Below are 26,808 nucleotides of genomic sequence, written 5' to 3' on the forward strand. Positions count from 1 at the left end.
TCTTGTAATCAGAACTTGAAACCAATCTACCAAACTGCTTAAAAAATTTAACAGAATTTTAGATTAAACAATATGATTATTACCAGTGTATACAAATGAAGTACGAGCAGATTACCAAATAACTACTTTTTATACCTACCATTGTCAGAGTGCCATTTTTATACATCATTGCAATTATGTATTAAATACCAGGGCAATTACACCATTATTTGACCACATACAGTGTCTCACATTTGTCTCACACTACTATTTTTTAAACTTATTTGCACAGATCTTGTACTTAATATCAAAACTCAAAATTTTTTCCTAATATATTGTTTTTTCTGTATTTTAAGACTTTCTTCTTACAAAATAATTATGCTTAAAACCCTCTTAAGGCCGCCCAACCGGTATAACGATTAGTGTCACTGACTGTCGTGCCGAAAGGCCCGGGTTCGAATCCCGGAAGAGGCATGGATGTTTGTAAATGTATAGTGTTGGTGTGGCATGGCGGCACTCTAAATATGTGGTCTCCTTGTGTCCGAAAGTCTTCTTGTGTGGTTTGGTGGATGGGGAGAGAGGTGAGAGACCCTTGGACCCATCCCCCTCCATCAGAATCAGGGATGGAACTGAGCTAAAATCGCACTTACACCTTAGTGGTGCTCAAGGCTGTTGCCAACAGCAGGCATAAACTAGTACTTCTAGCCATGAAGACTTTCATGGGGTTGGGCTGACTTCGTCAGACAAGTGATCATAAGGCAACAACAAACACTCTTTGCAATAAAAGAATTTATTCCAAAAGTGTAATAAGTATTCCAAAGTGTAAAGTGGAAGTTAATCAGTAATAATAATTCACATAATAATTTGAACATTCAAAAAGTTTTGAAAAAAGTGTTTCTTATCACACCTTTTCTTTTAAATAAAAATACACCACAAGAAATATCATCGCATTTGGAAATTATTATTTGTTTAGCAAAATATATTAATAGGCCCATATCTGAAGTGAACATGTCAAGACAGTATTAAATAACACCAAATTCTGTTCAAAATTTAAAAACTATTATTTCTTTTTAAAAGATCATTATTAAAAAAAATGCAAAATTTTCGCCAGCCTCAGAAGTATTAAAATGATGGAAATTGTGAGAAATAATATTTAGTAACTTATATTTGAAAATGAAATTGAAAAAGAAAAGTGTCCGAAATCAAACATAAGCCACTCTATTTTCCACTTCAAATTCTGTATAATTTGACAAATTCGGAAAAAAAAAAAAAAAATATTACCAGTTTCTTAATTTTGATCACCACTGTATAACTACGCACATGCATATATGAAATAACACATACCTGTGCAAGATATAGAATCAACACCAGGCCCAGTATATTCAACAATGGCACCAGTGCCTCCTTTCACAGTTAATATGCCAGCAACTTTTAAAATGACATCTGGAATAAAGGAAATTATGTAGTAATGCACTGTAAATCAGAGACTAACACAGAATATTTATCACAAATAAAAAAACTATATGCAGAAAATACACAATGTGAATAACTTTTAGCACATTGCACCTGACACTGCAAAACATTTTATTTTGGTCCATATCAAACAGGCACTTAATGAGATCACTAAGTTCCATCCTTAAGAGAATTTCAATAGACCACTCGCTACAAGTATATTAAAATGTAAATATATTGATATTACCAATATAATATGATAATAAATTTCAAAAGAATTGTTTTGTAATTATGGAATACATTAAGAAAATATATACATATATGTTAAGAAAATTAATTATAACATTCTTTCTTAGCATATTATATAAAAAATGTTAAGAAAGAATTTTTTAAAAAAATCCAGAATTAAAAGAAAAGTGATTTTGTGATAAAATTCAAACATTCATACACACTAATTTTAAAGTTAATTTTAGCTTTACCTTTGGGAGAGGTCCAGCCACTAAGTTTTCCAGTGAGTTTTACACCAATTACTTTGGGACACTTTAATTCCCAAGGAAGATTAGCCATCACATCAACAGCATCAGCTCCACCAACACCTATACATAAACCTCCCAGACCACCTAAAAGCAGATGAAAAATCCAAAACACAAATATAGGTTCCAAATAAAAAGTAATGGGCACATTTTATACAACTTATATTTGCTATGATTATGACTCATAATAAACACAGAAAAAATACAGTAAAGATAAAGAAATAAATGATAGGGAAATTCTTTGAAGAAATAACAGAATTCTTTTATAAAAACATATTGAAACATATGACAAATAAAACGGCACAACAGCAGAATTACTTTTAAAATAAATTTTGCTCTTAAATTAATGCAAAAATATAATAAATATATTTTTTTAAAATATCTCATCAAGAATTTCCCTTACAATGAATCTCTATGCTATCTCCTGTTGTTGGTGTATTTAATTATGGTAAAGCACACGAGGGCTATCTGCCTAAGGGGAGGGATGCCTTCGTGGAGGACTTTCTAAGGGAAACTGGCTCGCATACACGTTACACATGCGGAAAACCACGAAAACGCCCATGCAGCCAGCCCGTTTGCGGGATTCGAGCCTCGGACCGAACTACCAGTGTTCAACGACTTTACCGCTCGGCCGCTGGTGGGCCACCTTCTGTTGTTATATGCCATGCACACAAGAACCACTCAAAAAAAGATTGAACTTTTGTTGTTTTTGCTTTACTTCTAATTACACAAATTTTCAACTACTATTCTCTTCAAAACACTACCCTCTGGCGACTCTAAATGCTAACATTTCTTCCACTTTTGGAATGCCCGCTGGAAATCACATTTTTTGATGGCATGCGATATTGTATTCAAATTTTCCTGAATTTCTTCTGTAGAATGGAAACATCCTTTCAAATTGGTTTCAAGTTTGGGGAAGAGTAGAAAGTCTCCTGGTTCACAGTCCAAAGAATAGGGTGGGTTGGCCACAATGGAAGTGCGATGTTTTATTAGATTATTGTAACAAGGAGCAACAAGTAACCTTGAGCATGGTCACGATGGAACATCCAGAACTGATTTAGATATTTTCTTTCATGATTCAGGCACAGCATCTCTCAATCCGGTTAGAATTTTCTGGCAGACTGCCTTGCTTCCTGTCTAACCACGAGGTATAAATTTATAGTGAACTCTAAACATGTTGGTCATCTGTTAATGTGAAAGCCCGTCAAGTCCTTACACATTTGTCAACCAAACTTCTGACCTCTTTAAAACAATTAAATCAGTCACAAGATAGGATTTGGCATTTGCAGCCATTTTTTCTGCGCTTGTTTAAGCATTTGGAATGTCTTACCCAGTTTGGGCAATATTTTGCACAGATACATTGTTCCTCCAATCCTCCATTTTTACTTTTTCACTAACCTGAGGAGCAGCCTATGCCCGATCTTGCTCAAATGGTAATACTCAACAAAAAAACGCATTTATCGGAACCCAGTAAGAAGTGATATATTAAGATAGGACACTAGTAGTGTATGATGAATGGTGCATAACATCTACAGTCGGTGTCTTTTTTAACAGTCGTCTTGTCTTTATGGCATTAGCAGTTATGAAAATTACTAAAATTGTGATTTTGGATTATTTAAAAAAATTTCTGCATCTGTTTAGCCCTTTTTTCTTTACTATTTTCCCATTTTTAATGCCAGTAAAACTCAACAAAAACTTTTACTAACAATCTATCTGCATTCACTTTTGCATGGATTGTAAACAAACCAGTTATAATGAAGCATAGCAATACATTAAAGGTTTGAACTCAGGATCTAAGAAAGAGGGGACTAAATAAATTTATATACATATATATATTAAACATATATATTTAAAATATTTTAATATACCTAAAATAAACTTAAATTTGCACATATTTTATTCTTTTTGCTTTAGAATCTTTTTCCGAAGTTTATGGATAGTGTTTCAATTTTTATTATTCACACAAAACTATTTCCAAATTACAGGCTACTTAAAATAATGTATATTAAATCACTGAAAGATTCATTATCTATAAATTCACAATTAGACATGATATGATTGACATTAAATTTTTTAAATGAATAAACATTTAAAATTAAAATTATATTTACCTCCATTTGGAGTATGGCTGTCTGTTCCAATCAATAAAACACCAGGGAATGCATAATTTTCAAGTATTATCTATAAAATATTTTCATTTAAAGCAACAAATTTTCAACTATACAAAATGCAAGATTTGTATGCAGTTGAATACAAGGCAAGTATATACTTCAAACTAGCCACACTTGAACTGCATGTCAGCATCTTACTTTAGGTCTGCATTTATGTGGAATTTAAAAACATCCAGCTAGTAAAAGCATTTCAAAATCCATAAATGGATTTTTCATTCCACTCAGACCATTATTTGCGCACAATTTTAGCATAAAAGCTATACAAAATCAGAAAGTTGGAAATATTAAAATGAATATATTAACACAGAGCTGTATAAACAGTAGGTGAAACAACATTATAGCATATACATTTTAAAAGCAAACATATTAACTAGCAACAAATAATCACAATAAAAATTTCTAGGTGTGATTTAACTATAAAATATTACTTATTTGTATTGCTTTTCCACATGTTAATACTTACCTCTTATTTACAGTTTTATTAATATTTACATAGCTTCCCATTGAGCATTTTTGGCAAAGAAAAGTGTTAAACAATGTGGTTAGTCCTAACAAAGCATGACACTGCAACATAATCTTCTTGGTTTTATGCAATATCAATTAATCCCTGATAAGCCAATTTAGTTTAGAAAGATATAACTGATATTTTTCTGTTTTTTCCTGAAAAAGTTGCTTCCCCGCAAAGAAGGTTTAGGGTTGCCATAAATAGCAAGGAAGGCAGGGTTGCCACATTTGGCGATATGCCATGGACGAATGGAGAACCTTCTGGAACAAATTCTTACAGGTTTAACCCAGAATGTTCTCAAACACAAGCCGAAAGCTATATAAACCCTGCTGGTCCACAGGCAGTGAGGGAGAGTGCCTTGTCTTAGAGTGCGAGATAGTGTGTCTCATCTAGTTAGTCCGTGCGTAGACGATCGAGTCGACAGCCGTCCAGCGAGTCTGAATGGGTCGTCGAGTGCATCAAAAGAGTCTTTTAGTGTATCACGGTTACTGCATCGTCGAGAGTGTTGATCTCCGGTAAAGACTGAACCAAAGAGTTGGGAGCTGTGCTCTGTGTGTAGTCAAGTGCATCGCGAGTTGTAGCGTGAAGTCTTGAGAGTATGTGGAGTTCCGAGAACGACCGAGCAGACTCGGGAGCTGTACTCTGGTGCTTTGCAGTGAAGCTGTCTCTACCGTTATAGCTCAATAACCTGAAGGCTGTGTCGCTGATTATTCCAGCGAGTGTATAATAGATCTTCGACGACTCTAAAAGTGTTTTGGAGGCTGTCCTGATTAATATTGGTAAATAAAGTGTGTTTTGGTACATCAAAAGCTGTCATCGTTATTCACTCCAAAAAAACACCCCATACGAACGTGAAAGAAGAAATTAAAGTAACAACTGGTGTCAGGTAAGAAAAAAAATGCAAAATATATATATATATATGAAAAGGAATTAAGAAAAACCTTAATACTCTACTTTTCCTTTTGCCTTCTATAATGCTTTAGAGGGTTTTAATTTTAATAGTTAATACCAATTAATTACTAAGTAATATATAATTGCAAATAATATTAGGAAAGTTTGACTAAAGAATGTACCAATTCACTTCTTAATCATGGCCGAGAAGACTGTTGCATAAATGATGACTGAAGGGAAAATCACAACTGGCTTGATGGTTAAACCATTTTTATTTCCAAAAACGAACAATTCTTTAAAATCCATTTTTTCTTAATTGGTACAATATTGGGGATGCTAAATGAACTCCACAATTTTGTATATGTAATTACATCTTAGAACAGCGGAAGAACGGGATTAACAGAAGAAATGTCATCTAGCGAGGAAGTTCCTGCAGCAAAAGAAAGTATGTAATTGGATTCCATTGGTATTTACAGTAAAATTTTTCATTAAGCTGATTAGCTAAGAGCTATACAGAAGATTAGAATGACATTACTGGGGAACTAGTTTTCAGATATGATGCAGTTTCAAAAAAATCAACATTTTTATAATAGAAAAGGGAAAGTATGGAAATTAAAGAGGAATTAATCGGCTTTTGCTAATTTAAAGAACACAGTTACACAATTTTTATCTTGCATCTTTATATTTTTTTTATTATATATCTTATTATTTATGCATAGGAATTAGGAAATTTGAATGCCAACGTATAAAAAACTGTGCAAATATCCATTGAAAAAGAAGTGTTATTTAGGATACTAAAATTACATTTGTGAACACACTCAGATCCATTTACCTTTTGTATCTATCGATTATCCAACTAAATATGGAGCAATGTGCTCCTTCAGTCTTCAGCAGATGCAAGTTTTGCAAGACTTCTGTTAACTTTCAAGACTGAAGGAAAAATCCATAAGTACACTTTCTTTTATTGCATGCTTTGGCAACAATTTTCTGTACTGACACAAGTATTGCCAAAGTATTTCTTTGTCCAATTTGTAATTATATTTTTATCTGGTTATGAAACGATAACTTTGTTATATTCATTTATTTTTTGGTTTGTTTTAACTGAAGTAAAATTGCATGTCAGCAAGTATTCAAATAACTAGTATACATTTTGAATTATTCTGTACTAGTCCCACACACACACACACACACACACACACACACACAAAAAGGCTAGATTTACTTTTCGTGTTTCTAAATTGAACTTGACTACTCTACTTTTTATAAAAAGTTTCACTTTAATTTTTTTTTCCACCACTGCCTGTAACATTATAACAAAGAAATTTACTTTCTTTGCCGTCTTATTCCTTACCTCAATTAATAGCTTTTAGTATACCTAAGAAAACAGCTTTTCTTTAACTTTGTTCAATTGTTAAAACACAAATTTGTGGAGAAAAAACATATTAGCAGCATTCAAATATCATAGCTAATTAATAAATGGATACACAAAGGGGGGGAAACATGGATACACAAAGGGGGGAAAACTCCATAAATTATAAATTTCTTACCTGGTGAATTATGCCACTTCCAGGCTTCCAAAATCCAACACCATATTTAGCACCGGCAGTTTCCAAAAAGGTATACACTTCTTTGTTAATGTCCTAAGAGAAATTTATTTACATCTTCTGCACATATTTACACCAGAAGGAAACAAATAAGAAATGACAGAACACAAACTATAAGACTTACATACCTTAGCTCTGGCTAAATCTTTATCTCCACTAATCTGAGCTTCAATTAAATGATCACAATGAATTGTAGATGGTACTGCAACCTAGTATAAAAAATATGAAAAATTTAATAGCTAAACCTTTTGAATAACAGTCTTACTACAGAATAAAATCCAGATACTTATAAAAGATCTTTTTTTTTATTTAACAAAATAAAATACACATTTCTATAAAAGCATAATCCATCTATTTTCAAAAAAATTCAAACATTAAGCATATTAGTTTTAAACAAAACAAAGATTTTAAAATATATATAAATAACAGAGGTGATCTTTACAGTATATTTTATACCCAATAACAATACAGGGGGGGGGAAATTATATTTATTTTAGTACTTTAATATGGTAAAATGCAGTAAAGGAAAAACTTATAAATATTACATAAGATTCACTTTCATAAATGATACATGTATTTCAATGTTTAACAAACATAACTGAGAAGGCAAAATTTTTTGGTACTTTTCCATTTTGCCGGCGCAAGCGATAAAGTCGCCAGAAATGGTACAACTGATGCCAAACGAATATCCTCGCTGGTAACCTTTCACGCCTCATTTTCAAAACAAATTGCAGCCATTTCTTATCAGATTGATTGTTTCTTTCAATACTGGCATACAATTACTACATAGAATTTTTACCACATAGTTCAATTTTACACCCCAAGGCCATTCGCGGTAATTAAGTCAAATAGGATGTAATCACACTGCTTACCCGAAGGTGAAAATATAGAAAAGGCAAAGTCAAATGTTAAATTCATCTATTCTAATGTGAATGCACTAGCGAAGTAAAGCACTGGGGTTTTTCATAATTTCTGAGTAAGCTATTCTTACGAACTGAAATAATTTTTGCATTCAAACTTGTATTCCAAAGTAAGATTTAACTTGAAATTAAGGTAGATAATTACTGAGAGAGTGAAATTTTTGTAGTGTAGTTTACGTGAGATATCACTTGGGGTCACGGGATGTGAAACGGCGAATCAGGTTGTTGTACTATGAAAGCATAGTAAATTCTTAAATTAATGTCTTTTTGCGAATTTATGGTCTTTATTTATTGTCTTTTTACAAAATTTTAAACGATATTAAAATTTTTATGCCTTCAAAATAAAAATTTCTTAGAACTAACATTTGTTAACATTTTTTATGTGCATACTATGTGTTGTCGCTAATAAAGTCTGCTTGGCGAGATTTGTGCCGGCGAAACGGAAAAGTACCAATATTTTTAAATGTTATAATTTCTCAAAAATAATTCCAATATATTATGGATATTTATGCAATTTCTGAAACTTTATGTAGTAAATGTTCACAATAAAGATGCTTAGTTGCATTTAAACGCATAAGGAATATTGTTCATCTAGCATATCTGATTATTCATAGAGAGGCAGACAAACCCATCTAAGTCTTCTCTTAACCATATGGAGTACTGGTAGTTGGAATCTAGCATAGTGATTTGTAAGTCTTGTTCTTACTCCCATAGGTAATAGCCAATCTGTGTATGTTTCACAAAAAGATTACCAAGAGTTTGTATATACCATGTCACAACAATATTCTGATCCCATTTCCTTTCATATTCCCAAAGTCTCATGAACTGTTTAACATGTGAAATAGCATGCTATCTTAATGATGAAAGTTTCAACTTTCCCCTCTCTAAGCAGCAGGACTTTTAACATAAAAAGAAAATTAAAACTGAATAAAGACTTATGGTATACAGCGATTGCTGTACTAATAAAACATACAGCAATCACTGTATACCATGCGGAGTGCGAAAATAAGGTCCCACTTTCTGATACTGGAGTTTTAATAAGAAAAATAAGTTCAACAATAAATATGACTGGTTAGTGATTAAAAAAAACTTGGGTACAGGACTTGCGAAGAATTTGAAATTTTGGTAGCACATTATAAAATGTTAAATATAAATAAAAGTTTCAGCCATGACACAGCAAACAAGGTAAAATCAAACACATTCTAATGAAAAGAATGTTTTTAGACATCATGAATGTTCAGCTCAATAAACAGAACAGAACATACAGATAAAAGATAAATCTTTGCAAACTCCATGAACCAAAGCTTTTCAGAATAGAAACAAAGTAATTACCAGTATATTTATGAACACCATACATAATTATCAAACATTTGGTGATTTTAAGTCAGAAAATAGTGTGCAACAGCTGAATGGAATTAATATACGCCGTAATTAGCTAATGCATGTATTAATATTCTGAACCATATTAAATTCTCATTGGTTATAGGCACCGGAGGTTAATGACTGCTTTTCCGAGTCGCCACCGACACGAACATTGGCAATATTATCTGGTACAATAATTTCACTACAAACACAATGAATATAAATCTGAATTGCAATGGGGTTTGATGAACTTTACTTGACAAAAAATACTGTATAATATTGAAATTTATGGCTGCCATAACTATTTTTGATAAAATTTCATTAAATTTATCACTACCAGCAACACTCCACATAAATTCTGTAAGATATGAGTTAAAGTACTGTCTTGCAGTGCCTCTATGTTTCCTATTTCACCCATCCCCAAAGTCTCTCTATGGTATCCATAACAGCCACAGTTTTGGGATCTACAAAATTATACTGATGGCTTGCTTTCACTTAACATCAGCAACCGGTATAAGCCATGATATTTGAAGGAAGTGCCACGTATTTATAATATCAAAAATTGGTATAAACCAGAATTTAGCATAGTGCCTACGTATTGCCATGTTTGGCTTCATGGTCTTCATAAGCAATAAGTATTCCATACTGCAGTGAAAATTAAAAGTACTGTCATAAAGAATAACTGTGCTTACTGCAACTGACCTAATGAACTGCTTTCATTAATAATGAACGGAATAATAAAATCATTCTTTATATAGATGAAAATATCACAATAAATTGGTTGTCTTCCCTCATTACTTATGTAAAAATAATATTTCCAGGCATGAAATCAGCCTACCAAATTGTTCCATGGTATTACAGAATTTGAAGGTATTTCTGAGGGAATATTCAAACCACTAATGGGTTGTTTAAACCAACGTGGTTTTCATGGTGATTTTCTGCCAAAGTCTTGATAGTCGGAAATTAGACTGCAGTAATCCTTGGACATAGGGATATTAATATATTTTCCTCTTGACCATGAAAGTATTTCAGTTTACATCAATCAATTTCCATCAATTTCATTTTAGATCTTGCCTGCTTGTTTGATGTTCTTCAAGAATTAACAGTTTAACATGATTGCAGGCGAGTAACACCACAGTTTACTCTGTTTCTAGAAAAATAGTCAAACTGCTTTAAATTTATTGGTGAAAGAAAGACAAATACGGGATCTTATTATATGGAAGTTCCATATAAATGCAGAAAAGTATGGATTTAAAAAAGCAGTTTCCATGGGAAATGGGACAAACTAGGCACTGACAGGAAAATTATATCTGTTCCTTAAAATTTTATGACAGTCAGAATTTTTATGGAAAGCCAAATTTAAGAGAAGATTCTGAAATCTAAAACAAGTCAAGGCATTGGAATTTAAAACTTGGACAAATAACCATCTTTTAACATTTGGTGAAAGAGAAATAAAGACTTTGTGTGAAAGATTAAGACTTTCTGATATAAAAATTCTTAAGGGATTTTCAGAAGTATCTTTCAGCAAAGAAAATTTATCACCCCTTTTGAATACTTTAAATGGATTTATGGTACGTATTATTATCCCAACCTCCAAGAAGTCACTGAACTTTCAGAATCTGCCAAGTCTGGCAAACGTACACATTAACCATTCTTCAGGAAATCATGCTCATAACAATCCTTCAGTCCAGCAACATCACCATTTTCATGCACATTTTGTTGCATTTTAAGTTCCAACAGTTTTTATAAACAAACTGATATTTTTTGTCTTAAGTGTAATTTTGAATATGTGCTCATGGAATTTGCCATCAATGGAAGAAATTTATGTAAAATTCCTTCAGGAATACAGAATTTTGCCATAAAATCTTTAAAAGCAACAAGGAGATGTGTGATATATATACACTAGCAGCTACACTGCAAGCCTTCGTCTGGCTTTTAAATGTACCGGGGAAAAAAATGCTTCACGGGAACATCGAACGTTAAATTTAAAAACTGCGCAGAATTTTACTCTGCAGAACAACTTCATGAAAAAAAAAAAAAATGTATTACAAATAACAAAATTACAATGAAATAAGCAATATCCCTTAATGCAAATATTAATTATCCTAATAAATAAATTAACCAACTTCCCGTTGCCTTCTCTCAACAAACGTCCAATATCCAAGAGAAACATTAAATTTAAAAACTGCACAGAATTATCGCCCACATTGTTCCAAGTGGCAACAGAGCTGATTTTCAATAGTCAGCAGTCCAGTATACAATTGAATGAAAAACTTGTCAAAACTACATTGCTAAAAGAATGAAACTATTCAAATTGATGCGATGAAATCAAAAAGATAACATTAAAGAAATCTACTTTGAATTTTGAAAAAAAATCGCTTCGAGTGTGCACTGGCTCTTGTCTAAATGCATCTACATACTTGCCAACCTACGACACTCAAAAATCAGGAGATTTTTCACAATGTTTAAAAGACTTTTTAAATGATAAAAATATAGTTTTTAATAATGAATTAACTTTAAATAACTGCTAATTCTTAAATGCAAGCAACACAAAATACCTTACACATAAAAAACATTTTTATTACTTGCAAAAAAAAAGGGGGGGACACTTTAATCAGTTTTTGTACAAATGTTATGAACAGTGGCAGATTTTGCTTTCATTAAGAAAGAAATGTCATAATTTTGTTCATAGCAATTGCCACGTAGGCCTGCTTTCGCTAATAAAAGTTTTTCTAATGTGTCATCACTAACATTAGATCTAAATTTACTCCTCGTTTTCGCAACAACACTGAAAATCCTCTCACACTCTGCATTACTATGCGGAACTGTCAAGATGGCCAACATAATTCTAGACAGTTCACTCTATTTTAAAATTCCATCAGCCCCTTTCAATTTTCCAATTAAACTCCACTGTGTGTCAATCCTAGCTGATTTTATAAATTCGTCCAAATTTTCTAATTTTAAACTGCAAAATTGCGACTGCAATATTTATCAGTGGCAATATCAATATCATCATCTTTCATGACTAGATGAAGTAACACAGGAAATCTCTCCAAAAAGTACCTTATATGAGAAAAAGATGTATTTGCTAGAGCAGAAACATCAGCAACTTTAGCAAACAAAATCACTTCATCGTCGATTGGAAATTTATGTAGTATGTAATCGCATACTCGATAGAAGCAACTTCTAACATAAAGATGAAACTTTTTGTCTTCTTCTGAAAGTTCTTTCACTACTTTTGCATTCTTTAAAGCATTTCTTTAAAGACAGCCAGCATGTACATACATGTTTCAAAATTTTTCTCATTTCAGTATTATGCAGCTGTTGGAACTATTTCAATTTTTCCTTCCTTTTAGAATTTTCAAGATAACAATAAATATCAACAATGTGTTCATCCACATTTATTGGTAAAGAAGCTGCCTCTTTTTCAGCTGCTAAATTTAAGAGGTGCAGATGCACCTCATAATTTGCAAATCTGAATTTTCCTTTCTTAAGATGCGTGCAACACCAGTCTTCAAGCCTACCATTACTGGTGCATTATCGGCACCAAGTGCTAAGCAATCATCCAGATGGGCTGCATTTTCTAGTTAATTAATGCATTTTCTAGTTAATTAAGTTTTAATAATTAGCTGTGCTATATTAAGCCTGTCGAATGTCCTTCTAAAGTGGGGACAGAAAGTAAACTGCACTCAATTTCTGAAGACTCTGGATTAAAAAAAGAAACAACAATTGGATAGTTTTGAATCAGTATTATTGCTTCCATCCGTAGAGAGGCAGAACGGAGCTGTTTTAATACAACCAATAACTGAAGATTTATTTTTCAAACTCATTTCTTTAACAACTGCACCTGTTTTGATCCTTGCACTTGAGTATTTCTTAGCGCTTTCACTATCAAAGAAACATTTTTCTAAATAAAGCTGCAGCGTGATCCGATGCATTCAGTGGCAGGTGTAAAAAGGCAGAGAACAGACATTCTGCATTAATAACTTTTTGATCCTTTGTTTCCAGAGAAAAATTTAATTATTATTTTTTTTTTTTAAAACAACTCATGTTGTCCTTGTGTTTTTGGGTACCCATATGTTTGAGAACATCTGCCCTTCCACCCTGCGAAATCGAAAAATCGCAATGACAGACAGTACACATCGCAAATTTATTACAATTCTTTGAGGAAATAATAGAAGGAAAGTCAACTGTGTACAATTTTTGAAATGTACACGAGTATTTCACCTTTCTCGCAGACATAACAAAAGATAATAAATTCTAAAACTATTTCCCGATGGCACGTGTACTCACACTACTCGGGACAAGATGAACGAAATAACTAAAGAACATCCAAATAACAGCCTTGAGCTTTATGCTCATTGGCTAATATATGCCAGATGACACGCAGTGGAGCTCGATGCCCATTGGAGAACTGGAAAACGACATTTCTAAAATTCAATTGCTTTCAAACGTCCAAAATCACTTTTTTTTTTTTTTTTTTTTCATATTACGAAGTATTAAGCCAAGCTCCATAAAAATCATGAGAAATTTTAAGAATAAGATAAAGTCAGGAGAAATATATTGTAAATCGGGTTGGCGGGAGAGCAGTCGAAAATCGGGAGTCTCCCGCCTAAATCAGGAGAGTTGACAACTCTGCATCTATATACCAAATTTCGTAGCCCTGGATCTATTAGCTTATATGCAGCATGAATGAAAGACACACAGATTCTTTCTTTTATTAGATGTAGATATATATATATAGGCAGTATTGCAGAGTTTTGCCCAGTGTCTGATTTTAGCTTTGTTTTTTAAAGCAAAAACAGATCACCATGCACCTGGGCAGAAGAATAGCGAAAAAAATTACAGAACATGTAATCCTTATTTAACAATTAAAATTTGTATTCTAAATTATAGAAGTATGTTGAATTTTATATGCTGATAATGCTTGCTGCCTTATGATAAATATTGATGATCGGTTTGGGAATCTTTAAAAAAAGTTGCAAAAACACATAACTTGCACCCAATAAGTAACTTTTACCTTTTTATCTGTAAAAAATCGTCAAACTGTGCCCAAGGTGGTTGCATTAATACATAAGTACCAAATTTATTAAAGAATATCCCAGTATCAACAAGTGTGAGTGAATATGTCTTCTCTCAGATCAATTTAATAATAACAAAAGCTTCATTGCATTTAAGCACTGTAGCAGCTTGATGTTTCTAAGACTGGAAGGCCATCCTTTGATTTTAATTAAGCATTTAATGTATATGAATTCCTGATTTTTAAAAGGAATGATTAAAAGATACCAAAAGAAGGCAGAAGAATTGAAAAGATATTAGCAAACACAACCTCGTGACAATCTGAAAGTTATTATGACTTGTGTAATATAAGGGTCAATGCCTGTTCTTTGTAAAAAAAGCCTTGTCTACTATTTTTTTTATTTGAATTATAAAATGGTGATTTTCTGGAGTCAAACAGAAGGTACTCCTAAAAATAATTTTTAGGAAAGATTCACTGCCAACTCTGCTTTCAGAAAACTCTCTTTTAAAGACGTTAAAATCTCTTAGCTCCTTCTTACGAACTTCCACAAACTTAATTCACAAATTTTTTATCAACCAATTATATTCCACAAATTATCAAGAAAAACTAAAACCTAATTACACAGAGCAATTTCATATCTGATTGTTCTGTTTATTATACAGAAAAAATACAAAAATTTACATTAAATTTCCATACAATTAAATCTAGAACACCATAGTACATAATATTATCAATTAAAAGAAAACAGTAAAGTCTAGCACTGAAAAAATTGTTATTTTAGCCATTATTATTATTATTATTATTTAACATACCATAAATGTTCTCTAATGTCATGTACTGTATCTGTAATACATATTACATTTCATAACCTTTTTCAGACCATAATTAATTTGTATTCATTTCGATAAATACTACCCAAAAGACAAAGTGTATCTTGTAGGTATTCAGATAAAAATAGCACTTTTGTTACAGTTTATAAATAGCAAAAGGATAAAAGAAACATTACCTTTTTAAGTCCACTTGATATGAACTGCAACATTGCCATCTAAATTTTTAAAAATTTAAATCAATTATTCACAAAAATGAATTAAAGCATTAAAATATACAGTGATCGAAGCACAAAGAATTTGCTCTGATAAAATTAATTCTTTTGTATTTATTTACTTATTGTTCATTTACAAAATATCAAAAGATAGTCTTCTGTTTTATCAATAAAGACATGGTTAATTCTTTTGCATATATTTATTTTATCAGTAATTGTTAATTAAATAACAAATGATATTTTTGGGTTATACATATGAATGGCAGAACCTCAAAACACAATGTAAAAACACAAAAATATCACATAAAAGAGCTTAAAAGTGTTCTATACAAATCAAAAATACTGAGTAAACACATAAACTGAACATTTGTGCACTGCATATACTAAAACTGATTATCATCATTTAAGATTCGGGCAGCTTTTATGATTTACAATTTCAATTTGTCCTATGAATGTATAAAATATATTACTATATATTCAATGACAGAAATCTTTGATTTATGTAAGGAATGTGTTTTGGGATGAGCATGTATATTTAAAATCAGCCTTAAAAAATTTAAACTAGAACACAAATCAATGGGAAGCCATGGACAAACATGGCTGATATTTACATTACATGCAGATAAAACCTCAAAAACGTAAAATTGCTAGCTCATTCAAACATTAAGGATCAAATCCGTGATAAAAGTGTTTCATACTTTTAACCACCACTTGGTCAATTGAAAACCTTTTCTATTGATAGGTAGCATTCTAAAATGGCAATTATGTAAAGGATTGATTGAATTTATTATAAAACTGAAAATTATTGCTGTTTAATACGGGTACATCTCAAATGAATTGCCCAAGTATTAAAATAACTGATATTTACTATTGGACTTGCACAAAATATCTCCAACTCATCTCTAAATGTTTGACTATCATTACAGCAGCTCATAATACTGTTCTACTTATAGATAATAATACAAAGAAGAATTTTGTAAGAAATAAGAAATTTCGGTACTTTTCCATTTTGCCGGCACAGTTGATTACATAGAATTTTTACCAGATAGTTCAATTTTATGCCCCGAGGCCATTCGCAGTAATTAAGTCAATTAGGATGCAATCATATCACTCACCCAAAGGCGAAAATATAGAAAGAGCAAGGTCAGGGGTTAAATTCATCAATTCTAATGAGAATGCTCTAGAGAAGTTAAGCACTGCGGTTTTACATAATTTCTGAATAAGCTATTCATACGAATTAAAATAATGCTTGCATTTAAACCATAAGATTTAACTTCAAATTAATGTAGCTAATTACTGAGATGAGATCGCTTGGGGTCACGTGATATGAACCGATGAATCAGGATGCTGAATCGTGAGATAATAGTAAATTCTTTAATTAATGTCTTTTTACAAATTTATTGCCTTTATTTATTGCCTTTTTACAAAATTTTACATATTAAAATGTTTATGCCTTCAAAATATAAAATTCTTAGATCTAACATTTGATAACATTTTTTATATGTGTACTGTGTGTTGTCGAAAATAAAATCTGCTTGGCGAGATTTGCGCCGGCCAAAAGGAAAAGTACCGAAATTTCTTCAAGGGAAAAAAATTGTGTGCCTCCAATACTTATATTTTCACAGCTGCACTTACTGCTCAGCAAATAAAATATGTAAAATAACATGTATTTAACCACAAAAGCAGGATGAGTGTGCATGGATTGGCCATTGTATCAGTAAATTTGAAAACATGAAAAAACAGAACAGCTCTACTGAATGATAAAACCAGGAGCTGCAGCAGAAAGTACCATAATTATCAAGCATAATAAAGACTAAATTATTTATTCTATACTGTGACACAAACAACACTTTGAGGAGAACAAAGTTGCCTTTTACGTAACTGGACGATTCTATTTTTTTATTTTTTCAAGGATATTCACTCTCTACTTTTTTTTTATATTTTATACATATTTGCACCAAAAAATGTTTATAAATCTTATGTAGCATTTAGAGGCAAGATGTACTTAACATTTTGAAGTTATTATTGCCAATATAATTTATGTAAAATCAATGAATATATTTACATATCGAAATTCAAATTTTAAATTACTTGTGCAGTTGCATCTTGCATAGCAACTCTGTCTGGCCTCAAACGAAGATAACTTTTACCTCTTTCTATTTCTTGTGTAGCAGGTTCATCTAAATGAGAGTACAGAATTTTTTCTGCTAACGTCAAAGGTTTCTTTAGCCTGCAATTTTAAAAATAAACAAATGTCACAGATTGATAAATCAATTTGGTGTAAAATCTTTGATAATTATACACTGGTGAAATAAATTAACAGATTTTGCATATTTTTTTTCGAATTGCACAATAAGAACTGAAGTGAAGGAAAAAACCACTGCTTCTAAATAAAAATGCAAATCTTGTACAGCAAATACGCAAGCATACACATGTACGTAGACGGAATCAGCAGAAAACAGGCTTTATAAGCACGTGGAAGGTAACACGAATTGTGTTTGCTAGCACACCTCTGAGAATTTCTTGGTGTTATCTTGCAGCAATCTGTTAAATTTACATCGGAACAGTAAAAATGAGTAACCACCAACGTTTAGATGATGGAATGAGATGGCAAATTGTGGGGAGGCTAGAGGCAGGCCAATCGCAAGTCCAGATATGCAGAGAATTTAATTTATCGCACAGCGTCGTTGTGTAACCTATGGAAACAGTTCCATGATATTGGATCTATCGAGAGAAAGCCTGGGCAAGGTCGTCCAAGAGCCACAATGGCCAGAAAAGATAGCCGTTTGTCCATTTCAGCGAGGCGTAACAGAGGGGCTGGGCTACAGCTTCTCAGTTCTCTCGGGACCTATATGCAGCCACAGAAACCCGTGTAACAAGAGTGACCGTTTCCAAGACTGAATGAGAGAGGGTTGTTTGCCAGAAGACCAGCTGTTTCCGTCCCGCTCATGTCTACGGACAAGAGAGTCCGATTAACATGGTGACTGGAGTACAGAGCAATGGGCGACCGTTATGTTCACCAACGAGTCCCGTTTTAGCCTAAACACAGGTTCTGGCCGTACTTTCATATGGAGAGAACCAGGAACCCGCTACCTACCCTCCAACGCCCGCAAAATTAACAATTATGGCGGTGGCTGTGTAATGGTCTGGGCAGGCATCATGTTGGATGGCCGTACACCTCTCCACGTCTTTGACAGAGGCTCTGTGACTGGTGTGAGGTATAGGGATGAGGTCTTGGAGCCAAATTTTCACCTATTCCGGGATGCAGTGAGCCCCGAGTTCATCTTACAGGAGATAATGCGAGGCCACATACAGCTCTTCTGGTCAATGAATTTCTCGCGAGTGAGGATATTCACAGAATGGATTGGCCAGCCAGGTCTCCAGACCTCAACCCTATAGAGCATGTCTGGGATGCTCTACGCAGGGCAATTACAACTCGAAACCCCCCTTCGAGAATCATCCAAAAACTGAAAACAGCATTGCTGAATGAGTGGGATTGGATTGGATTGGATTATTGTAATTTGGCACAAAACCTATCAAGGTTATCTGCGCCAGACAAATGGTAACAATGCAATTAGTCATTTGTAAAAACTTCCAGCTTAGGTAAGAGACAGATTACAGTCTATGATAAGAGCTCATATCTTTAAAAAAAAAACAGGTTAAAATCTATTATAAAAGCCAATATCTTTTAAAAACAGAGAAACAAATTACGATGATGTGCTTTTCCAATTAAATTTTTTAAGTCCAGTTCTGAACTATTAAAATGTTTTTGGCGAAAATAATTAAAACTCTGGCATTCCACCAAGATATGATTAACTGTCAGATCTGCGTTGCAGTTTGGGCAGCTGGGATTCTCTTCTCCCTTCAGAAGATACTCATGGGTCAGGCGACAATGGCCAATTCTCAGTTGAGTCAAGAGGACATCTTCCTTTCTATTAACCATACATGGCCAGTATCCAATGGTGGGTTTTACATTTCTCAGCTTATCACATACTCTGTCATCCCATTGCTTCTGCCATTTGCTGAGGATTTTGCTTTTGACAAACCCTTTGATGTCTGCTAGTGGAATCTGAAGATTGTACATTGTGGTTGCTGTTTTAGCTGTAATATCTGCCAATTCATTCCCCTTAATGGCAACATGTCCAGGGATCCACGAATATAGAATCTGGTATCCCCGAATTTTTAAAGAATGATTCAACTTTAGGATTCTGATTGCAACTGGATGAGTACATTGAGCGTGATTTTTCAATGACATTAAGGCACTCATGGAATCTGTGTAGATAATAAATTTTGTGTACTTTTGTTTTGAAAGGTAAGTCAAAGCCAGATAGATGGATTGCAGTAAGCTCAGAAGTAAGCACAGAGCAAACTGTATGTAATCAAACCCCTACTATTGTTTTTTCTGTGACGAAAGCAGCGCCAACATGATCCTGGGATTTTGATCCGTCTGTATATAGAGGGATATATTTCCTATATTTGTTTCTATGTTGAAAAAAAATCTGCTTGTAGATGATTTCATTAGTTTGTGATTTATTCCAGTGTCGAAAAGTATCCAGAGAATGGATTCTCCAATCCTCTCAGGAAGGAATTCTAAAAAAATCCTCCATCTGTATATCTATATTAGACAAATTATACTCCTCCACCAAAGCACTCATCAAGCCGAAAGATGGGACACATGATGGTCGTGCCTGATATAAACGGGAGTATTGGTCATTAAGCAATTTTGACCGCGTAGAATTTTCCGTATGTGATAAGACTTTGAAATAATGCTTAAAACAAAGATTTTCGCGTCTTAACCGCAGGGAGGTCTCATTACTTTCCACATATAAGCTTCCCACTGGAGAAGTTCTAAAGGCACCAGTGCATATCTGAAGTGCATGGTGATGTATCGGATCAAGTTTGGCTAATACTGAAGGCCTTGCCGACTCATAAATGATTGATCCATAATCTAGTTTCGAACGAATGAGAGCTTTATATATAAGAAGCATTGAGCTTCGATCAGCACCCCAAGAAGTATTTGACAGTACTTTCAGAATATTCATAGTTTTTAAACATTTCTTTTTTAGATATGTAATATGGGGGAGGAACGTAAGCTTATGGTCAAATATCATTCCTAGGAATTTTATTTCCTTTTCTACAGGAATCAGCACATCTTGCAGATAAAGTTCGGGGACAGGGTGAAGAATTTTCTTTCGACAGAAATGTACACACACAGTCTTGAGTAGAGAATCTAAAACCATTTTCCTGTGACCATTTAACAATTCTATTGAGAGATGTCTGCAATTTACATTCGATGTCTTTCAGGTCTTCTCCCTGGCAACTGACTTGCAGGTCATCGACATAGAGCATACCCTGGACTGCTAGAGGCAGTTGTTTTAAAACAGAATTAATTTTTATACTAAATAATGTAACACTTAATACACTTCCTTGCGGAATGCCCTCTTCTTGATGGAACATGTCAGAAAGTGTATCGCCTATCTTCACATGAAACTTCCGATCCTGTAGGAAATGTTTGATGAATATCGGCATGTTTCCTCGTAAACCATTGTTATATAGGTCATGAAGGATACCGTATCTCCAGGTGGTATCATAGGCTTTCTCTATTTCAAAGAAAATGGAAACATAATGATTTCTTCTAACGAACGCTCTACGGATACCTGTTTCTAAGAGTAGGATATTATTGATAGTTGCTCTTCCTTTTCTAAAACCGTTCTGATAAGGGGAGATACAGTTATTTGTCTCTAAATAATAAACCAGACGAGTGTTGACCATCTTTTCAAAGAGTTTGCAGAGGCAGCTAGTAAGGGCGATGGGACGGTAATTCGACGGATTAGTAGGGTCTTTTCCTGGTTTAACAATGGGGATGACAAAAGCTATTTTCCAGTCATTTGGAAAGACTTGTTCCTTCCATACTCTATTAAAGAGAAAGAGGATGGTTGCCAATGACTTGGAAGGAAGATGTTTCAGCATAGGATAGGCAATATCATCTGGACCAGGACATGAATTTTTTGTCTGCAGCAGAGCTCTTTTCAGTTCAAGCACAGTAAAATCCTGATTATATGGTTCAGTATTGGGAGAGTTGAGATTAATTAGTTGTTTTTCAATGCATTTTTTTTGCGGAAAGAAATTCAAGAGGGTAGTTACTACTGTCCAATAGCGTTGGCAATTTCTTCCCTACTAGTAACTGTTTCACCACTTGCCTTTAAAATGGAAAGTGTGTGCTCTTTATAGATACCGGACGCTTTCCGGACTCTCTCCCACACCTTCTTACCTGAAGTTGAAGAGCTAATCAAAGACACATACGAGATCCAAGAATTCTTCTGACTTTTCCTTCGCACCTGCCGAGCTTTTGCTTTAGCCCTTTTGAATATTACGAGATTTGATTCTGAAGGATATTGCCGAAAAATGCTCCAAGCTTTTCTTTGTTTTCTGATGGCATCCTGGCATTCAGGATTCCACCAGGGCTTTGGGTATTTTGGCTGTTTTACAGACGTTTTTGGTATACATATATCAGCTGCTTGAATAATTTTATCTGTAATGATCTTCACAGCCTGATCAATGTGCAAATTCTTTATTATTTCTTCAGTAAAAAGAGCATAATGTAAGAAAGAGTCCCAGTCGGCTTTGTCCAACAAAAAGCGTGGTGTTCTAGGTATAAACACACTCCTATTTCCTGTAATGCTTATGATAATAGGAAAATGATCGCTATTATATAGATAATTCTCGACATTAAAAAAACAAAAAGGGCAAAAGCTGTGGAGAAACAATAGCAAGGTCAATGGAATGGAAGGTCCTTGTTGGCTGATGAAAATATGTGCTTTCTGTGTTGTTAAGGACACAGAGAGAGTGGTCGTGGAGTAGCTGTTCAATTTGCTTTCCTCGTGGGTTGGTGTCTTTACTACCCCACAAGGGATTGTGTCCATTGAAATCACCGACTAGAATAAACGGAGCTGGTAATTGGGCAATTAGATCCTCTAAATCTCTTAAGTTAATGTTCTCATTAGGCGGGATGTAAATACTGCAGACAGTAGTCAGTGTTCGAATGCTCAACTGTACTGCAACTGCTTGGAGAGGAGTATCCAAAGGGAGAGCACTCGAAGGGCAATTAATTGAGGTGAGTAGACAGACACCACCACTTGTGCGTTCACTGAATGTCTTATCCTTTCTTGTCATCGAGTACCTATGTAGCTTTGCAAAATTACCAGGTTTGAGGAATGTCTCTTGTATCGCTATACAAATAGGTCGATATTTATTAATAAGTTGCTTAATGCCATCAATACCCTGATAGAAGCCCCGGCAGTTCCACGAAATGAGAGTAGCCATTAGGAATGTTTATTGCTTCGATGCTGTTTCTTTGTTTTGTGAGGTAGAACATTTTTCGAGAGATCTCCGCCTCCATCTGTTTCCATCTCAGATTCGATAAAGTCTGAAAAGGTCCCTTCAATAGAGCTTCGGCTTGAGCTTCTCTTTTCTGAGCTTTTGATTTTCTTTTTTGAACTCTGTTTCTTGTGTTTTTATTTCTCGACTTTCTATCGTCTGTTTGGGAGGAGGTAGAAGAAAGACTTTTTCTTTGTCATTTGTTTTTGGTTCAGGTATCTTCTTCTGTGTGCTATGCGATGTTTGTGTACTTATTGACCGATATGATTTAGTGGCTTGTGCATAGGAGACATTTGCTTTTGACTGACCCGTGCTAAAAAGTTTCTTAGCTTCAGGATAGCAGATTTTTCTTGTAGTCTTAATATGCTGTATTTCTTTCTCTTCTTTCCACTTAGGGCAGTTTCGTGAGTATGCTGGATGATTGCCATGACAGGTTGCACATTTTGGATCAGCTACACAATCCTGACTTTCGTGACCTCCTGCAGAACAGCGAGCACATGCCAGGTTTCCCCGGCATGCGCCCTTCACATGGCCAAACCGTTGACACTTGAAGCAGCGCAGTGGGTTCGGCACGTAAGGTCTGATGGGGCAATTTAGGTAACCTGCCTTAATGGCTTTCGGTAGCTCTGGAGAGGAGAAAGACAGAATAAGATGTTTTGTGTTGACGAGTTACCCGTCTCTACGGACTTTTATTCGGCGGACGCCACATACATTTTGCTCGGCGAGTTCTTTTGAAAGTTCATCCTCAGAGACTGATATCAAGTCTATTTCCGAAATGACACCTCTTGACGTGTTCAAAGACTTATGTGGGGATACAGTAATAGAATGTTCTCCCATTTTGGTCATTTTTTGGAGAGAGGAAGATTGTGCATCAGATGTAGTCTCGATGAGCAGAGATCCTGAACGGAGCTTTTTTATGTGTTTTGGCTCGCCTACTGAGGCCGCAGTATGCTTATGGATGAAGAATGGTGATAGATTTTCTAGCTCACCAGTGATAACTAAGAACTTTGGATATTTGTTTGTACTAATTAAGGTCGAAGTACAAATTCTTTTAGCAGCTCCAGAATTTTTCGTATCCATATGGTTAGGAGAACAAGTTAAAGTATTCATATTGAAAAGAGAGAAGGTTTCGGGCCCGACCGCCCCACCCACCATGGAGCCCAACAAGGGAACACAGATTCCTGTGTTAGGGCTAGCCGGGCCTATACGCAAACTGAAGCCCCCACAGTCGGCTTTCCCAAAAGCGGAGACTTCCGAGAGCTTATCCCCTAGCCACTGATCAATAGGACTAGTGGCCAGCCGATTGACACTAGCGGGGACAGCTAAGTGCCTCCCGTTTTAAGTAGAAGCAGAGGCCAAAGCAGTGTGTTGGGGACAGTACCTCGCCCCTCAACTGCCAGGATCCTCCTTTCCCACCCTACAGGTCACCATGCACGGCAAACGCATAGGCGGTATTCTCACCATGGTGAGACAGAAACCAAGAGTAGTAGCTGCATCTCACAGTGAGCCCCAACCTCCAGTAGAGGAAACCACAAGGGAGAAAAATAGGAGAGAGAGCTAGACAAGAGGAGAGGAAAGAGAGGAGCAAAGGTCACTGGGGCCCCGGGAGTGTGATACCCGATCACCAAGACGGCAATCCCGAGGGTTCTTCACCTGCTATGCTTTAGCTGGGCATGTTGGAACGGCCTTCACGCCTAGGGTGGCCCTACCAGGAGCTATGCTCCCGACGTACTTCGCCCGTTCCGCCCAGTGACACCCCCCCCGCCACGTTGAGGCAGCATAGCAGGACTTTGGGAGGGCTGAATGAGTGGGTCCAACTGCCACAGGCACTGATAAACTGCCTTATTTCCAGTATGACATTACGCTGCAAGCCTGTAAGACGGGACGATACCCCCTATTAACCCATTTCTTTGGTGTCTTCTGCAACAGCTGTTTAAGATCTTCAGACTCCTATGAGTGTTACACATGAACATATGTCTCTATTATAACTGTCAAATGTTTATTTTGTTTGTAATATATTAACCTGTGTTCACACCAAATTTTATTAAAATCTGTCCAGTAGTTCTAAATATTGTATATCAAATATGAAAATTCTCTTAATTTCTTACACCAGTGTATGTTATATATACAGATAATTAGATTTAAAATGAAATAAACAAAAAAACACTTCAGAAAATATTTCCACAGTTTACAAAAAAAAAAAAGTCCATTTACCAAATAAAGTTTACAAGTCAGATCATTATTAATTATCAATGCATACTAAACAAACTGCATTATAATAAAAATTCCATAATTACCTATTTCGAACAATTTCCAAATTTTTGGTAAGTTTCTCATACGGGACATGGGCATCCTTATCAAACTTGCTCATAGCAACCTGAAATATGAATATAAAACAAAGTTTTTAAAATACACATGTAACAACTTTTAGAATATTGTGAATATCAAGCATATTTTGATTAAAGAAAGAAACAGTCAAGGAATTATCACTTGTGTATCTAGTTTTAATAGGTTTTAAGGAACAAACACTCTTGATTACTTTCTTTGCATGAAGACATTTCTTTGAAGAGAGACAGAAACTGTTAATTGAACAGCAATCACAATGCTTGAAAATAATTAAACCTAAGTCTAAAAGTCTAAAAAATTTAGTCTAAAAAAAAAAATAAGGCCAAAATTGCAAGCATATCCAAAGAAATTGCAAGCAAAATTCTCTTAAGCCTTTGGTAATCTTAACATTAGACAATTCAATCATCATCAAATGATACTTATTCCTAAATATTTGGAAAATCTGGATTGCTAAAAAATGGAAACCAAATGAACATATTTGGGATACTTTAATTCATCACATTTTAGAACACCAGCTTTATATAATGATACTCCAAGACCTAAGAAAAGTTCTCTTCAAGGTAAATAAATAGCCAAAGTTTCATCAAAAATACAATTTTGAAATTTTTTTGAACAATATGCTCAGAGCAAACCCTTCTAAATATCAGAAAATTGTTTTTGAATTCATCAAAATCCTGGCAAAAATATTTTTCAGAAATACACTGCTGCTCAAATGGACTGGAAATATATGAAAATTTAGTTTATACTTTTTAATTTTCTGCCAGTATTAGGTTACTTAGGAGTTATATTTAAATAAAAAATGTAAAGTAAGTAAAACAAAGTTTATGACCCCCCCCCACACACACACTGTAAATACATTTTTACACAAATTTACAAAAAAAAAGCTTAATATTTATTAGTTTACTTTATTAAACATTTCTTTTAATGTAAGTTGTTTTAAGTTGCTTCATTTTTTGTGCTAATACTTTCTCTTTAATTCTATAAACAGACATAATTTCTCGTTCAGTTCCACTGTTCAAGTCCTGTAATTGCTGTGTCGAGAATACCGACCAACTTGGGAATCAAAATTTTTTCGTTTCCAATAACCTCTCTGTCACTTTCTTCACTATCGGAAACGGTACATCGAAACATGCTTTCGCTTTGTAATCCTTTGGCAGCTCCAGAATCGGAAACTCTTTTTGACATAATCGAAAGATCAAACTTACTTTTTATAAAATTGCTCTAACAGTCTGCAAAAAATAATAAGCTGGATTCAATTAGAAGATTAAGAAACAACGCAATCTGTAGCATTAACTGAAATAGATAATTTTAGCCTAGCTTATACCATCTGTTATACATTAAATGTGCATGCGTAAACATATTATAAACATGCGCAGAAAGTTTGTAGCTTTGAGGTAAGGATTATAGATCATTCCGGATTAAAGACTTTACTGTTATTGGTACTGTACTTGCATAATCAGAAACTTCCCTAAAATATTTCACTTGAAAAAAATCTATAATGCATAATATATTGGGTTTTAACAAAAGTTTTCCACCACCGCAAATATCGCCTGTGTGAACAGTTCGTGTTGGCATGTTTAATCATATTTTGTCATGATTTTTGGAA

The 26,808-nt window shown here is 34.2% G+C and overlaps 1 protein-coding gene across 1 annotated transcript in view; it reads right to left on the bottom strand.

Annotated features, from left to right (window-relative positions):
• LOC118185482 (aconitate hydratase, mitochondrial-like) overlaps nucleotides 1-26,808 on the bottom strand; it is a 69,552-nt gene that overhangs the window by 37,762 nt on the left and 4,982 nt on the right. The window contains exons 3-10 of the mRNA XM_035355342.2: nucleotides 25,154-25,233; nucleotides 17,571-17,709; nucleotides 15,444-15,482; nucleotides 7,264-7,344; nucleotides 7,079-7,171; nucleotides 4,076-4,145; nucleotides 1,911-2,051; nucleotides 1,324-1,422 (exon numbers count right to left, since the gene is read on the bottom strand). Of these exons, the coding sequence (XP_035211233.1) occupies nucleotides 1,324-1,422; nucleotides 1,911-2,051; nucleotides 4,076-4,145; nucleotides 7,079-7,171; nucleotides 7,264-7,344; nucleotides 15,444-15,482; nucleotides 17,571-17,709; nucleotides 25,154-25,233 (742 nt within the window). The remainder of the gene's footprint in view (nucleotides 1-1,323; nucleotides 1,423-1,910; nucleotides 2,052-4,075; nucleotides 4,146-7,078; nucleotides 7,172-7,263; nucleotides 7,345-15,443; nucleotides 15,483-17,570; nucleotides 17,710-25,153; nucleotides 25,234-26,808) is intronic.

This window comes from Stegodyphus dumicola, chromosome 6 (assembly GCF_044657685.1).
Source record: "Stegodyphus dumicola isolate Sdum_Otavi_A_Nest chromosome 6, ASM4465768v1".
Lineage (NCBI taxonomy): Eukaryota > Metazoa > Arthropoda > Arachnida > Araneae > Eresidae > Stegodyphus > Stegodyphus dumicola.